This window comes from Heloderma suspectum, chromosome 7, assembly GCF_057233095.1.
Source record: "Heloderma suspectum isolate Gila_16-S chromosome 7, 16-S_ref, whole genome shotgun sequence".
In the NCBI taxonomy this organism is placed as follows: Eukaryota; Metazoa; Chordata; class Lepidosauria; order Squamata; family Helodermatidae; genus Heloderma; species Heloderma suspectum.
This window is the reverse complement of record NC_139464.1, coordinates 121,589,995-121,608,034: the sequence shown is the minus strand read 5'-3', so window position 1 is coordinate 121,608,034 and position 18,040 is coordinate 121,589,995. Positions and strand designations below refer to the sequence as shown.

The following is an 18,040-nucleotide window of genomic DNA, read 5'->3' as shown; positions in this document are numbered from 1 at the left end:
AACCCAGGGCTGTGAGTATTCAGTGATCTCCCAAAACACAGAAAATGAAGACTGTGGTATTTAGTTTATGAATTGGGAGTAGTGTTATTCTTTGGCTAGTTATTAGTCCTTTCCTTCTTGTCTCTATAAAAGACTGTATTGCAATTTATCATTATCCCCTTAAGCTTACCTTAGACCTTAATATTGCTGGGACTCAGCCTTGTTTCCATTACTGGAAAAAAAAAAGTCTCAGGGACTAAAATATTGAGATGGAATAAAGACTTTTGCCATTCTTTTAAAAATTTGATGAGGCCTAAGCATTTGATAACACTTCATACCAGCAGATTGTAGCTATTTGGAAACCTGTTTAACTGCTCCTTGCATTTTAAATCAGAATCTTGATCATCTTCTTCTTGATTTGATATGGATTGCCTGAACGCTAAGAAGACACTGGCTAAATACTCTAGACAACACTATAAATGGAAAACAGAAGCAACAACCCAACAGCTTGTTAAATTTAGATCCTTCTTATTCATTTTTTTTTAAGGAATACAATATATCCCAATGGAAGGTTCTGGGTTCAGCGATCATGGAAAACAATGAATGTAAGTTCTGGGATACTGCTGCTCATGGTTTGGCTGAGGCCAGAGAGATTATGCTGGAAAAATTTTGCCAGAACAAAAAACTTAGCATTCATTATACTAAAACCAAAGTGGTTGTTTTGGCAAGTGATCTTCTATACTTAACTGGTCAATTTCAAATAATTCTGTTCATCAGGTTAAATTTAGTTATTTAAGAGTGTTATTTAAAGCCAATTCCTTTTGGAGGGTTCAGCAGGATCCCGTTTTTATTAAAATAAGATGCATCGTAGAAGTTATTTTGGAAGGAGGTTTTTTTTTTTTAAATACTAAGGGTGGACAATTAGTTTTCCTGACACTTAAACTTGTTTTGGTAAGGTTGTTTCATCTATGTTTTATGGTGCAGCGCTTTGGGCCTTTAGTCAATCATTAGTCTAGGAGCTGGAGAAGCTCCAAAACTACTTTTTTTAATAGAAAATATTGACTTTCTCTCCAGGTTCACATGATCACCGAGGGGAAATAAGCCATGGTAGCTTATTTCCCCTCCCTGAGAGTGCCAGGCGCACGCTGGGGGGATTAGTATAATTATCCCCGGCAGCACAGCTTATGGTGCAAACTCAGCCTGGGTGGCTTGTTGCTGTGGGTAACAAGCCCCCAGAACCCATGGCACCCAGCATGTGCAGGGAGGGGAAATAAACTGTGGCTTGTGTGGACCAGCTCTATCTGTTGGTGCTTCTGCTGCTTGGGTCTGTGCCAAAGTGGACTGGGCAAGAATTGTTTGGGCAAGAATTAATTTTATCATGTTCACGTTTCATTTCAACGGCCCTGTGAGCAGAAGGAGCAAAAGTGATTGCAGGCCAAGAGAACATCAGGGCCATGCTTCATTTGGACTCCCCTCCCCGCATAGGGCTAACCGACATCAACTGCCTTGTGGGGAAGAAGAATGAGCAAAGGAGGAGGCTGAGGGAACATCAGCGCCTTGCTCCATTTGGACTGCCCATGCCAGGAGATCAGAGGCAAAGCAGGGCCATTCCACCAACCCTGCTGAAAATCTACATTTTTCCTTTTCCTTCCCCATCCCTTTTTTCTTGTGTGCCAAGTCTTTTTTTGATTGTAAGCCTGCAGGAAGGGATGGTCTTTTACTCTGGGAGCCTTTTTAGGGGCTGAGGAACAGTATACACATACTTTGAATAAAAAAATAAATAAAGGTGATGAAGCTCCTTTGAATTTTCAAACAGAAGTAATTGTATTACAGATATTTGTTAGAGGCTTTGATCATCAGCTGACTGACTTAGTAAATGTCTAAATCTGAACTAAGGCACCTCATGCTTGAAAAATACTCATTAACTGATATGCTAACAATTCAAGTCTTCCAGATTTTCTAGACTGTACCTATTAAGTTGGATCATCAGAAAGCCAGTTATTTGGACTTTATTATTTTAGCTTCAGTATAAATGCTTTTATGGAATTAAGTTTTAATGTTATGCCCTTTGCTTTTTTAGGGGACTGTTATAAGAAATTACACTGGAACACTATGATTAGGAATTAGTGGCAGTGATTTTAAATATTACAACTGATTTGAAGGATTGTCTCCTCCCACATCCTAAAATCATCTTCAGTGACTTTTCTGGGTGCCCCTATCAAATGAGGTGAGACAAGTGGCTACTAGGGAAAGGGCCTTTTTGGTGTTGGGGCCCCAGTTGTGGAATGCCCTCCCCTGAAAGGCTTGTCTGGAGCCTATATTGTGGTCTTTTCAGCACCAGGTGAAGACCTTTTTCTTTTCCAAGGCCTTTGAATTGTTAAAAAAAAATCTGCTTTACTGTTATCCCCTGGCACTGGTTTAGATTTAATGTGTATTTTAATTGTATACTTTATGGTTTGAACATTTATGGTAAGCAGCCTAAAGAACTGTTTGTTACAGAGTGGTACATAAACATTATAAATAAATGAATAATGCCTCCATGACTATCATAATTATGATGTACACCTCTTTTTAAAAGGCTTCCAACCTTTCATCTAGGCTATCAGGAAACCTAAGTGGCTTGGTATAAACAGCATTCTACTAAAGAGACATTCCTTGCAGAATTTTGCAGAACCTGCAAATAATTTCTTACCTTGTCTTGGTTAGTCTTATTCTTGTAACATAAATTTCCAATCAAACGAATTAGATGTGATTTAAAGCCCACAGCTGGGTGGGAGATTTCTTCCTGCCCCATTGCAGAATGAGTCACTGTGAATATATTTGCAGTCTGCTTCCCAGCAAGATGTGTAAGCTGCAAAGTATCTAAACAGAGAAAATTATACAAGTCTTATTTTTAAAATATACATATCATAGGCATTCTAATGGTAAATTGGTTTTATTTTGAAGGGATTAAGTTCTAATTAGAAAGGAAATCCATTTGAAACTTACTGCAGTTGAAAGAAACACCAGTAAAATCTGGAATAATCTATTCCAGTAGAATACGCAGGAAGGGTGGCACTTGGGCATTAGATAATCCTCTTTGCAGGGCCATGGCTAACTGGAGAGGCAACCAAAGTAGAGTGGGTGATGTCTGAAACTGAGGCTGCCATCTGACCATAATGTAAGAAGAGCCATGCTGGATCAGACCGAAGACCTATTTAGTCCAGCATCCTATTCCCACAACAGTAACCAGACACCTAAATCCACAAACACGACATGAGTGCAACAGCACCCTCCTGCTCATGTCCTCCAGCATACTACCTGTGACAGTGGAGGTAATATATAGCCTTCATAACCAGTAGCCACTGACAGCCTTACCCTCTATGAATTTATTTAATCCCCTCCTAAAGCTGTACAAGTTGGTGGCCACCACTACATCTGGTAGTAGTTTAACTATGCACTGCATGTAGAAATACTTCCTTTTATCTATCCTGGATCTCCCATCACTCAGCTTCACTGGATGATCTGCGTTCAAAGGAGAGGGTGATGTTTGTGGGTTTGGATCTAGAGTGTATCCTGTGAAACTCTCTCCCCCGAAACAAAACAAAAACAGGAAATGCATTAAGCAAAATGTTACTATCAGTTCAAACATCTGTACGCGTTGCAACTTGCATGTTAAAAAGCCTATCAGAATATAACACCTGCATGTGCATAGAATGATAACCCAGAATTCTGGAGAAACCTCGCTTATCATTCATGAGCAACATGCTTGTGCGCACTGCCTTCTTGCTCCCACTTGGCTCCCCACACCTGAAGGAGTGGCTAATTAAGCCAGGAACTCACCAGCAAGAAAAGCGTAGCGTTACACCCAAATCCAAGGCCAGGAATTGTAAATCAAGACTAAACCATTATTTGTGATTCTGGCTTGCTGGGGGAGCGATAAACTGGGAGCTGGGTTTAAACATAATGGAAAGCCTTTTCTTGCTGGTAAGTTCCTGGCTTGTTTAGCTGCTCCTGGTGGTGTTGGTGGTGGTGGTGGTGGTGGTAGTGGTGGTGAGAAGCCATGTGGGAGTGAGACGGCACTCGTGAATGATAAGCCACTGGTAGGAGAACCCAACTTGCAATGTGTATGTTGCAACATATTGCTTTCTGAACGTATATGTCTTTGGTTTAATAAGTTGATTTACGTTCAGTTTCAAGCAATGTCAAGCACTTACAGGTTTCTGTAGATGACATTCTAAGCTAAGTCCTAAATTCACTGGTTCAATTAAGGTTGATGTAATGGCTTACATACTTATGGTGTCCTGCAGTTAACTAACACTTAAAGAATGAGGTTCAACTAATTTTGTAACATGCATAAAAGTGCTGTGTGAATCACTTTATACTTACTGGTTAGAAAAGTGTGGGAACTTTAAAAATATTAGCGTATGGTTTCAATGTTCTATGCTATCCTGTGTTTAATTAGCCAGGAATAACAGCTGTACAGAGAACTAGCTATTGGAAAAACTATTGGTGTCAACATTAGTAAAAGTGCTTATTAATCTCTAAACATATTGGCAGATTCCTTTGCACTGAAAGCAGTAAACACTGCTCAGGGTGAAACTTTAAGAGATTATTGTTCAGATATCTGCTGTGTTACAGTAGAGAAGAAATGGAATGGATGTCTTTGGATCACACTAAATGTTTTTAAAGCATATTATCTTATAATTTCCAATCATATAGGCAGAAGGAATTATAGCTTTGAGGAGTAGTAGTAGTAGTAGTAGTAGTAGTTCCAAAATGTCAATCAGGACCCCTGTCCCCCAAATAATGCTGCTGTTGAAGGCTTTAAGAACTGCACCAGAATGAGGGAGTGGGGCCTGTGCAAGATCATCTGCAGCCTGCATAATGCTTGCACAACATCTGTAAAGTATGGCAGGACTCCCTTCACAGCAAATCTCACAGTTTCCGATTGAGGATTACTTCAGAGGATTTTTTGTCCTACTTTTGCTGGAAGTTGACAGATTTCTCTTATTGTTTTATTGTTCCTGTGTTTTTTCCCTGTGTTTAATTTAATTGTTTTATTAAGAATGGTGGACTACAATATTTTAAAATAAATAAAATAATTCCAGTTTTTACTTGGTACAAAGGTGGTCATATAAGCAACGTGTCCCAAGCCATTTAGGTTTCTCCAACAATATGTAGGACCAAAGCTATACAGGACTCTAGAAATAACCAGGACTATGAATTTGGTTTTATAATGCACTAGCAAGTTTATTTGGTTTGATGTTACTTATTTTTTATTTTTAAGTATTTTTATACCGCCTTTCTATAAAAACCACAAAGTCTGTATACAAAAAATCAAAAATAAAACATAACATCATAAAACATTTAAACCATCAATAAAGTGTCATTAAAAACATCACAACAATGCTACTAAAAACAACATAAAAGGCCAAGTTGGAAGGATGTTTTTTGACACCTTTTCTAAAAGGAAGGAGTGGAGATCGATTGTAACTCCAAGGGAAGTGCATTCCACAATTTTGGAGTGACACAGGAGAAAGCCCTCTCACACCTGTCCATTAAGCCTCTGCAATTGGCAGTATCCTCAGGGAGGCCTTCTTCCTGGCTGAAATGATGACATGTAAACTGCCAGTTTCCCTAATGACCTTTCCAGCTGACCCTTGTGTCAGATCACAAACTGCTTTTAAAAGTCCCCCAGATTTCCATGTGACAAGGGGGTGCTCCTAATCAAGAAACACAAACCCAAAACTCTCTTGCGTCTATAGAACCATCTGGATCCCAGCCACTGGTAGCACTGCTGAGAAGAAATATAACCGACTGAAGAAAATCCAAATGAAGTAAGAAAGTAAGAAAAAAAAGCCACCATGGGAGCAAAAAAGATTCTGGAAAATTTAAGTTAACCGTTTTTTGTTTTTTATTTTTCAACATTCAATCATAACTGCCACCTGTCCATTGTTAAATATATATTTCAAGCAAAACACAAAGCAGTACTCTCATTAAGCTATTGCACTTTCAAAAGTGTGGATTTCCTACTTACTGACAGCCATCTTGAGCAAATCAGGACACGCCTGCAAACACTCCAGTTGTCCAGCATTTGATGTCATTTCACAAAGAACTTCAAGAAGCCGAATTGTGACTAGTGCTTCCTATAAGAAGTAGGTTACTGGTTTGAAATCAAACAAACAAGGTTTCCCCCTGCCATAAAATATTAAGCTGCAATCAAAATATAAATAATTCAGTATCTTACAGTGTTCACTTTTTAAAAACAGAAATGTCTAGCCCCTTTGGCTGCAAAGGTAATTACAAGAGCCAGAAAAGTAGGTGTGCTCTTAACCATGAAAACAACGGACTACAAAAATCCTATTCAGGTCAGAATCATAAATACAGAATCAAGGACAGAAACATTTGTATGTTATTTATTCAACTGGAGAACAATTTCTTATTACGTCGCTCCAACTGGATTGTTGTGTGCCAATTGTACCAAATGTCAAGTTATCATCTACAGACTGCACTGACATAGCCCTGTAGTACTGATAGTAGTAGGTCATACCTTTTCCTATACAAGCCAGAAACTGACCTTGTGATTGAAATGCTATCCACAAACCAGTGGAGAGAGCAATCCTATTGGGAGAGGTGGTTGCCTTCGAACTTGGAGGTGACCTCCTATCCAATGCAGGGTAGGCAGAGCACGGAAGGGACCTTCTCCTCCATGCTCCGGCCACCCTGCATTACTGGCTAGATGGCTGATTTCAGCCATCTAGCTGGAGTGGGGGGGGAGGAGCCAGACAACGCGTAGGAAGTGTCGTAACAATACTTCCGCCACCCCCGCCCCTGGGAACCCCCACTTTCCTCCAGCTCTGCACTGCTCTTCTAAGCACAGAGCCCAGGACAATCCATGCCACCTATGACATGGCAGGGGCAGGGAGGCAGTTTTCTGGGAACTGACCTCGGAGCATAGGCTCCGAGGTCGGTTCCCGAAAACTGAAAAATCCTATGGCCATCTAGCCACTGTCTAGTAGCCATAGGACTGTGCCTTTAATGTTTAATATCTGGATAAAACCTACCACAAGACGAGTTAGTCTATGCAAACAGCAGTTCACATAGTAAAACTATTCCTGGACTGTATCCAGTTGAGACTGTAGGTGGAAGATTGAATGGTTAATAGTCCTCTTCCCCTTTTAAAAAAAATATCCATAGAAACTAATGTCAGATATATGACTCTGAGTCTAGCCTTCTCCTTGACAATCTGGTTTATCATGTATAGGAGGTCTTTTTTCCATAGGAATGTAGTCAAACAAAGCAATCTCTCATTTGCAGGTAAAGATCAACAATAATTTTAATGAAGTGATCTGCCATTTGTGTGGACTTCCCTTAAGCATTTAGGATGAAATGTACCAACTGTACATCAGAAAACAGAATCTTGCAGCAAAACTACAAGTTGCTGCCGAGATATACTATGCAAATATCTCTGTAGCGCACTGACCCAAATGTTCTGATGCTTTCATACACCTGATACCATAGACTCAATCACCCTGATCCAGACATTTTACATGGGCAAATGGGCTAATGCATTCCTATTCCTTTCAACAAAGGAGAAAGCTCCACGGATACATAGGGATGTTCACATTTATTTTTAGAGACTTAAAATCTGCTGTTCTACCCAGCAAGAGTGGCTTACACATGGTGTGCATAGCTCTCTCCATTGAGCTGAATGGGGAAACCTACATGCACTGGAGAGCCACAGAACTCAAGATAGGTGGCACTTCATCATATTTACATCATCAGGTTATAACGCTTGAGAATCTTACCTTATCAACATCATTTTCTGCAGAAGCCAATTTCAGCACAGCTTGACATTTTTCCTCAAAGCAGCATGCAAGAAATATGGCCATTTCTTCACTTGTAACTGAAATATTTTCACTGATTTCTGATAATATTAATTCTAACAACACAGTCCTGGAATGAAAAAATACACCTTGCCTATTGACATTGACAGAGCTTGGGATAATGGAAGATTGCATGAACAGTGCAGCCAAAATCATTATTAGTACACAAGTTGGAATGATCATAGTCCACGTAATGATTGGAACAGACTAGAGCACTGACCTTTAACCTTTCCAGACCCTAGGCCTACCTTACATCCCAATCTAACTTCTCTCTCTCTCTGTCAGTATCTCTCCTTCCACCTTATTTTTCCCTTTCTTTCCCCAAAATTGGTACAACCATCTTAGGTACGGGTGGCAAGATGGCCACAAGGTGGTACAACAATCTTTAGGCAAGGTGGCCATCCAAGAGCAGAGGATCAATGGTGAAGAAGAATCTTCAGATTTTGTTGCTGCTTTATTTCATTTTATACTTCTAGCACTTGGGGGGCGGGGGGAAGCAGTTGACATTTTAAATCTACTAAGAATTTTATATAAACAAAAGAATACAATTTAGAAAAAAAATCAATTTGCATAGTTTGTTGATTTCTTTTATGAACCATAAGTGTTAATTTTTCCATACATTCTGTTTCCAACTTTAGAGAGCCATTCTCTGATAGGAGGAATTGCTAAATTTTTCCACTATCAAACAAGTACTATCCTGGCTGCTATCAAAAGGTTAACAACACAATTTTCACATTCTTTGCTTGGCACATCCATTATGTAATTTAACAACATTACTGGTGAATCAAATCTCAAAACTGATCCTTGTTATTTGCTTAATTATTTTTATAACTTGAACTTGTGTAACTCCATAACATTTGATATAAGTCTACAAGGGAGTCACATGCTCCCTGTAACTGCCCCAGTCAACAGTCTGGCCACAGCATTTTCAACCACCTGAAGTGTCTGAACAGTTTTCAAAAGCAGCCCCATAGAGAGCATGTTACAGTAGTCCAAAGGGGATGTAACTAAGGCATGCATGACCATGGCGAGATCAGACTTCTCTAGAAATGGGCAGAGTTGGTGCACTAGCCTCAGCTGTGCGAGTGCACTCCTGGCCACCACTGAAATCTGAACATCCAGGCTCAGAACTGAGTCCAGGAGTACACCCGAACTGCGAGCCTGAGTCTTCGGAAGAATTGCAACTCCATCCAGCACAGGCTGAATCCCTATTCCATGATCTGCCTTTTGACTAACCAGGAGCACCACTGTCTTCTGGATTAAACTTCAATTTCTTTGCCCTCACCATTACCAACGTCAGACACCAATTTAGAACTAGAACAGCTTCCTTGAATTTAGAAGGAAAGGGAGAGAGACTTGGGTGTCATCAGCATAGTGATGGCACCAAACCCCCAAACTCCGGACAATCTTTCCCAGTGGTTTCATGTATATGTTAAATAGCATGGGGGATAAGATGGAACCTTGAGGGACACCACAGGCCAATAGCCATGCCACTAAACAGGAATCCCCCAGAATCATGTTCTGAAATTGCCCCTCCAAGAAGAACTGGAGCAACTGTATAACAGTGCCTCCCAATCAGATTTCAGACAAATGTTTCAGAAGGATACCATGGTCAATGGTATCAAAAGCCAGTGAGAGGTTCAGGAAAACCAACAGAGATCCAGCACAACCCCCTGTCCAGTTCCCAGTATAGATCATCCCCTAAGGCAACAAAGGCAGGCTCTGTCCCATAACCAGGCCTGAAGCCAGATTAAAATGGATCTAGATAATCCGCTTCATCCAGAAATCGCTGGAGTTGAGAAGCCACCACATGCTCCAACACCTTGCCCAAGAATGGAATACTGGAGACCAGCCAAATATTATCCAAGGGAGTTTTCAGGGAGCGTGGGTTCAGGGTGTTTTTTTAAAAAAACAAAAGTCCTACTTACGTGAGCTTCGCTGACCTACCCCCTTCCAGAAACAAGCATTTCTGCTCATTTCAGGTTTTCCCCAGAAGCATGCTGCGCAAGCATTGGGAGCCGCTTGCGCAACAGAATCAGTGGGACTGGCTGTGCACAACCAGTCACCATTGGATACTGGCCATTATTTCTGATTTATCCTTATTTACTTTATGGGCTGTTTCACACAAACGTCACAGCCCACCATAGCTTATTTAAGCCACACATATATTTAATTTCCCAGACATGTTGAGAAATTATGGGAACTAGAGATATTTTTCTGCAAATGATCAAGGGCACCAATAGAACAAACCTTGAAAAACATGCCAAGGCAAAACGCTCTTACGGATTTCAACAAATTCCCCATAGCCATTAATAGAGTAATAAGACATTATTCCAGATAAAGTCTGCTTAAAGCAGATATCAGACTGTCATTAATTTAGGCAACTGGGACTATTCCAAGATCCTCTAATACACAGATCTCTTCTATCGGATTTAATGCACCAGGGAGGCCAACCCATAAGACAGTTTTCAGCTGAGTGATAAAGCAGAGGATCATGCTCAAGACTTCTTAAGAAGTTGTCAAGAGAGCTGCTAATCATCTCCAACATTAACCCTAACACAAATGTCTTATGAAAACAGCCATATGTGAGACAATTATGTTCATCTACTCTTCACTGAGCAACAACATTCACGTTGCCCTTTTAATGGGGGTACAAATGTATTCAAGCAAGATGATGTAGTCGGGTTAGTCAGAGATACATCCACATGTATCTGCTGCAACACTGAAAGAGGCCTACCCTTTCAAACAGTCCTGACAAAATCTATTTTCACATTCAGTACAGACATCACTATAATAACTATATCCAATTAATATGTAAACAGTAGTTCTTGGGAACCAAAATAGATCAGACATACTTTATTACAACATAGGACAAGCATGTGACCTTGGGGCATATTTCCAATGCACAGGCAAAATGCAGTGGCATGGAAGAGACGTTCTGTGCTATCCTCTGCAACCATGGGCCTATGGAGAAAATTGGGCTTACTACTGAGAAATATCTTGAAAGTTGCAAATATTAATGTTATCCAACTGCAAAAGCATAATTAGGGAGGTAAACTATCCATTTTTAATGAGGGAAACCAGTATTTTTCCGCATGGATCTTTTTCTTTAAAAAAATATGTTTACAGAAAGTGTTTGGAAGATCCAGCTTACCGCAGAAGGCAACATTTGCATCTATTTGTTAAGGTCAAGCTGCTTTCCCACCCACCTCAATACCGCATCTGTCCTTTTCTACCCATATGACTCAGTCAGCTGCAAAGGACACCTAAGTAACCCTGTTGCCCTTGTGGTGAAATGTATCCCTTTTTGTCTCCATACGAGACAATGAGTCTCCTATGGTCTAGTTTACAAAGTCACGTTTTGGGCCAGCTAACAGTAAATTTTATTGGCACTAACCCCATTTTGCTACCTTGGTCTATGCTCACAGAGACAATCTACAAAATCTGCCTGTATAAGTAGAATTCCATGATTTAAAAAAAAAAAAAAGAGTTCTATAACAAGGTCTTATACTACAAAGTCTAATATACTCTTATCAATATTCTTATTTGCTTTTATTTTCTTCTATTGCACTCCATATACAAAGGAAAAGTTTCTACCTTCAACACAGGTGAACAATGAAAGAAGCTATTTAAGCCTGTGGACAACAACTGCCACCAGCAAAAACACGAGCTACAGTTAATTTATAAAGTGGCCTCATGAAAGACTGGAGCAATTTCTGTGGTCATTAGCAAGGTTCCAATATGCAGAGAAAACAGATAGTATTTATTTTAAAATTCTCTATGTTGCCCTTCAGTATAAATATTGTTAGGATGACATATACAGCAAAAAAACATAACGAACTAGCATAAAATTGCAGATAAAAACTGGCAGCAATAAATCACCCACGATTTCATAATAAAAAACCCTGGGAAAATAAAAATGGTTTTGCCTTATGCCACAATGATAGCAAAGTAAGTGCCAGGCAGGTCTCCCTAGAGGATTCCATAAACAGCTGAGAAGATTTTCTCCCTAGTCACCACCCGCCTCACTTCTGATGGTGGAGACACTCAATGGAGGGCCTCAGATGTGGATGACAGCAAATGGGCAGGGTGAGTGTAAGCAGATGTTTTGCATATAGCCTGCTCCCAAGCAGTGCAGGATTTTAAACGTAATTATCAGCCCCCTTGAATTGTGCTTGGAAACAGGCCTAGCCAGTGAAAAATTAGGGGGAACCTGCTAATGTTTTGCTGGCTAGGCACAAGATATTCAAGTTCAATTCTGAATCCCTAACTCCATCTTGCAGTGCATAAGCAGCCTGAGGCTGATGGGAGCTGAAGTCCAAAATATCTGGAGGGCACCAGGTTAGGGAAGGCTGTCTTAAAGCAACGAAGGCTGATAACTGTGATTCATCTTCCTCAATTGGCCTTAACATCTACATGTATTTTCCTTCCTTCACAGGAGATGTGAAGCCTTCTGCCCCTGCAAAACTGGGGAAACTCGGGCGGGGGGGGGATTGGGTTTTTTCCAAGGCCCTTTTTTTTCTGAAAAATTGGACAGTTTGGATTATGAAATATTTTCTTTTAGAATTTAAGACAAAGTATTTATATATTGATACCCAGCCTTTACTCTCCCAAAAATGATTTCTAAAAACTATGGAATAGGAACACTTATATAGAAAGACTAGAGATGTAAAATGCCTGGAAATAATGAAGTGATGGGGAAAAATATATTTTAATCCTCTCTGTAAGATTCCCAGCATAGTTCTTTCATTCCTTATTAAAATTATGGATCTAAATTTTACTGATATTTATGCTCAGTTTCCCAACATGTAAGTAGAGTCACCATTGTGCATTCTTGACAGTAAAAATGCATTCTTGACACACTGGGTTTTGCGTTTTGTTTTATAGAATCCTGTGTTTCTGCTGTAGCAGTGATTTAATTTAGTTCTAATCTATTCAAACAATCATTACAAATTTAACCAACCTCGGAGACCACACTCCAAGGTCGGTTCTCAGAGCACCACTTTCCCACCCCCTCCCCCACCGCCTCGTAGGCAGCGCAGATCATCCCTGCGCTCCGCACTCACGAGAGGAACACGAAGCAGGGCAAAAGGGGGTGTTCCAGGGGGCAGGGCAAGACAGGGAGTGCGGAAGTGCCAGTACAACACTGCCTATGTGTCGTCCGGCCTGCCCACCCCAAGGTCCACAGCTAGACAGCCATAACTGGCCATCTAGCCATGAATGCCGGGTGGCTGGAGTGCAGAGGAGATGATCCCCTCTACACTCCTCCCGCCATGCATTGGATAGGTGGTTACCTCTGACTTCGGAGGCGGCCGCCTATCCCAAAACGATTGCTCCCTGAATTTACTTTTAAAAGTTTTAAGATATAATGATAATTTTATGATCAAACTAAGTTGTACATAAAATAACTTTAGGAACAGAAAGGCTGCTTTATGTTTCTAAAGCAGCCCTCCCCAACCTAGTGCCCTCCTGATGTTTTGGACTACAGTGCCCAGCATTCCTGACCATTGGCCATGCTGCCTGAGGCTGATGGGAGCGGAAGTCCAAAATATCTCGAGGGCACCAGGTTGGGGAAGGCTGTCTTAAACGAACAAAGTGACTTTAGATCTGTAAAGCACGCTAATATATATATATATATATATATACACACATAGAAAGAGAGAGAGAGAGAGAGAGGTTATTTTTCCATTTCCCCCAAAATTTCTAATTTTTCTGAAAAAACTAGGAAAAAATGGGGTTTTTTGCCCCTGCCTAAACATTTCTGGACATTTTACATCTCTGGCCCTGAGCATGGCCTCATCAAAGCCCCCATCACCTAACTCTAGGAGCCAAGGAGGCATCTACCCAAGGATGGTCATCTACGCCTTTGCAATTCAAAGCTTTCTCATACTGCTATATAACACCCATACTCACCTCAATCAATCATAGCATAGGATTATCATTAGTTTGGGATGTAACTGTAAAGAAGGCCTTGTTCTGTTTGCAGTTGTAGGTAACTCCATCGAGACTCCATGCAAAATTGTATTTAAGTTGTGCCTTAGCTCTTAAAAATTAGAAACTCCTTTCTGTATCATAAAATGCTGAACATTCTGCTGATCTCCTTGTCCAGGACCAGGTCTTGTCCAGAAATCAGATAATAAACTAATCCTGAGCTAAAATCAATTTGTCTCCCTGCCATCTACTGAGATCATGATTCTCAATTAACCCTTTCCATTTCCTAATATCAAACCTGTGATAGTTAGATCCCAAGATCCCTACACCACGGCTAGTGATTAAACATAGTTTTTTGTCAGTTCTCCACCAGGCTTAAAGAGTTTAGGAAAAATATGGCCATGTTAAAAAAATATAGTTTCTGATCTCAAGTGTACCTTGCTCACTACCTATAAATTGCAATGTACCCCCTATTTGTATTTGCTTTTTTCTACACTGAATTATGTGTGTGAGCATGTGTGTGTGTGTATATATATACATATGCATCAATGATGGCAAAAATGTTCATTATGCATTTCTTTTGCTATTGGATGAAGCATATGTGAACTTATTTTGTACATATCTGCTTTGTGTTTGTTCTTTTCCTCCATAGCTATTAAATGATGGCACAAGTTGGACCATAAAATACAGCAGGGTGTGGTGCTCTTATGAAATCAAGGCAAAAGCATGAAATCTTCTCTGTGTGTGTGTGTGTGTGCATGTGTGCGTGTGTGTGTGTGTGTGTGCGTGCGTGCAAGCAGTTCTTTACAAAGTAAGGGCGCCAACCTGGATTCTGCAACTCCTATCTAAATCCCTGCCAGTTGCGGCTAAATTGTAATGTTAACCAACCAATTTAAAACCATTACTGACATAGAAACATGTATTTAGAGATTCTGTGCCAACTATGAAACCACACCGTTTTTTTCAAATCATGTGAACAGGATACTCTATATGGAATGCTAAATGCTAAAACCCACATTGGTTTTTGGGGTTACCTTTCTTGATTGCTCAGTTTGGCATACATGGCTTTGACCAACTTCGGGCACTTCAGCAAATGGTTGGTAACAATCAAGAACCTGAAAGGAGAGGGAAAAAACTGCTCTTGGTTACAAGAAAACTGCAAAGTTAGCTACTCTTCACTGTATTAATTTAGTTCACGCTAGCAATTTACAATAGTTGGGCCATAGCCAAGTTACATTTCTACCAATACCTGCTAAACTGTATAAGCAGCCAACAAAATCATAAATTTAGCACACTTTTTTTTTTTTTGCTCCCATGCAAATGTGTCATAGGCAATCCTTTTAAAAATTCTAACCTATCAGTATATTCTCTAATTACTAAATTGTCAACCATCACTATCTGGATTTTGGATAAGTTAAAGAGCAGCTCATTAAAATATATATTTAAAATAAACTGCATATTGTTCAGGCAGCCTTTAACATGATGGGCTGGATCCAGAGAAATGGGTTGGATCAAGAGCGCTGGCAGAAGCTGACTTCCTCACCCTCTCCTCCTCCCAGCTTATATGGAAACTATATGGAAAAAATGAAGGTGGGGAAAATAAAGATACACAACTCCATTCTGAGGTCAATGGGTTAAAAATACTTAAATAGACATAACTCATTCATGATTTTGAGTTACGAATGCTAAAAAAAAGCTACAAAACAAAAGGTATCTAATCTACTGTCCCATGCAAGGCTAACTCACGGAGGGAGCAATCCTATGGCTGCTAGACAGCAGCTAGACGGCCATAGGATATCTGGTTTTCCGGGAACCAACCTCAGAGTCCTCTGAGGCAGTGCAGAATAGCCCTGACCTCCGTGCTTGCAAGAGGAGTGTGGAGCAGCCAAAAAGGGGCGTGGTTGGAGATGTTCTGGGGCAGGGTGGAACTGCCTGTATGACACATCCAATGTGCCGTACAGCAGCCTCCTTCCCCGCTCCATGCTCCTGCAGCTAGACAGCCGCTATCGGCTGCCTAGCCAAAAATGCAAGGCAGGAGGAGTGTGGAGGGAATGATCCTCTCCATGTTTCTCCTGCCCTGCTTTGGATAGGTGGTCGCCTCCGAGTTTGCCACCTATCTCGACAGGACTGCACCCTAATAGTTGTAAGAAAAAGCAGAAAAAAGACAAGGGGCATCTTAGAAGCTATGATAGCTTTCTATACTTGAATCATGTAAATTCCTTCATAGATTTTCCTATAAGAGAACTGCAAAACAATTATGATCCCTAATCTAATATTCTTTCCACATACAATCTTAGTCAAATGGCTCATGCACTGCTGTATAACAAGAGCTGTAAAATATTTGAACATTCCAGGATTCAATCTTGGACAGAGCTGAAAAAAAAACTTCAAAATTTCTAGGTGGATTTTAGGTGTTTAGGTTTTCAGAGTTCTACCCAAGGACTGAGGCCCAGCAGCCAGTCAGGAACAATGCTGGGGCAGAAAGCACCAGGTTCTCCTAAGAAAAAGGTCGGACAACTAGAGCGGGGAGGGGAAGCAGACTCCTGCCCCCTCCCCAAAAACCCCTCAAACAGACCAGCCAGTGCTGAGGGGGAGCGCCAGGGCTGAACGTCCTGGTCCCTTTTCAGAAAGGTGCTGCCAGAAAACATTATGAGGAAAAAACACAACAAGGGCCTTCCACTCAACGAACCTCCAAATCCCCCTAATCTTGTCTAGGGTACTGACAGGAGGAAGGGAGGAGAGGAGGAACAGGAACGTTTCTAAGTATTATTTCATCTTTTCAGCTATCAGGCTGCCAAAGAGCAGCCCAAAAAACCCAACTCTTCTCTGCGAAGACAAAGCAGAGACTGGGGGGGAGGTCCCCAATTTCCTTGGCCCCGTCTTCTCAAGCTGGAGGAGTTAATCCTTTGCTGTTAGCTCCACTCTTCTGCTGACCAAGAAGAAAGGATTTCCAACCCATCAGAGCGCTGAAGAATAATGTTATACATAGCTGAAGAATAATTTACATATTATACCAAGGCAAAAATAGTTTCACAGTTCTCCTTCAAACTTTTCCTCACAGCCCCTAGCCACAAGCATTGTGTTTTCTATTCTTACGTAGCTCCACAAGTTATATAACAAAGTGGAGTTGGGAAACTTGTAGAAGTGTTGTTTCAAGAAGCAGCTATATTCAGATGTACTTATTCCAAATAAGCATGAACAATGTCAAGCAGAAGAGCACAACTTTACTTCTTCCCCCTAGTATCCTCTTGTGAAGTACCTATTAAGGAGATCTGTTCTTTGACCTCTACAAATATACTACTACTGGACACAGCTGTGGTCCAAGCTCATAAGAATGTAAGAAGAGCCATATTGGATCAGACCAAGGGTCCATCTAGTCCAGCATTCTGTTCACACAATGTCTCCCTATCTACTTTCTCCACACCATGCATAACTGTGTACACCTCTGTCATGTTTCCTTTTACTCACAATTTTTTCTAGCCTAAACAGTCCCAGATTTTGGAACCTTTCTTCATAGGGGGATTGCTCAAGCCCTTTTATCATTTTGGTTTCCTTTTTCTGCACCTTTCCAACGCTACAATATCCATTTTGAAGTGCAGTGACTAGAACTGTACACAGCATTCCAAGCATGGTTGCACAACAGATTTGTATAAGGGCAGTATGATATTTGCAGTTTTATTTTCAATTCCTCTCCTAAACTCCTCTGCTTCAGTTAGTGCTGCACTGTTCAGTTGATTAACTTGTTATATTAATCCATTGAAAACACTTTTTCTTAAAAAATACTTCTAATTCATGTACTGAAACTACAGACAACATGTTAGAAGACACATTTCCCCTTCTCTTATATATAGGAGGGAATGAATGATGGAGCCTGCTACAACATACATATTATTTAAAACAAATAATACCTTCCCAGAACTATAATTGCAATATGCAAATTTATGCAGATTTATCTCATTATGACATATATGATTAACCAACTAATATTTACTGATTGGGTGACAGCCCTAAATCCAACCCCTAATGGCATGCCCACACTGTTTCTAAAATAAATGGCTTTGGCTAGGATGAATTACAAAGTAGTTCTGAAGCATTTTTCCCATCCTGGATATGTTTGCAGGTTCAAGGTTTAAAATAGATAACATATGGTATCCTATGTTTTCCATTCTACAGACAGTAGCTTGCAAAAGCCATAGCACTCTTCTCTGCTGTTGATTAGGGCAAACCAAAATAGAGAAATAAATCTGACTTCTTAAAGACTT

General features: G+C 40.5%; 1 protein-coding gene across 6 annotated transcripts in view; it reads right to left on the bottom strand.

Annotated features, from left to right (window-relative positions):
• ATXN10 (ataxin 10) overlaps positions 1-18,040 on the bottom strand; it is a 116,424-nt gene that overhangs the window by 48,989 nt on the left and 49,395 nt on the right. For all 6 annotated transcript variants that reach the window (XR_014784505.1, XR_014784506.1, XM_084811313.1 and 3 more), the window contains 4 exons: positions 14,813-14,893; positions 7,770-7,917; positions 5,999-6,107; positions 2,672-2,841 (listed from right to left, as the gene is read on the bottom strand). Coding sequence is in view for 4 of the 6 variants with exons in the window: in XM_084811313.1 (XP_084667439.1) it covers positions 2,672-2,841; positions 5,999-6,107; positions 7,770-7,917; positions 14,813-14,893 (508 nt within the window). In the remaining 2 variants the exon portion in view is untranslated. The remainder of the gene's footprint in view (positions 1-2,671; positions 2,842-5,998; positions 6,108-7,769; positions 7,918-14,812; positions 14,894-18,040) is intronic.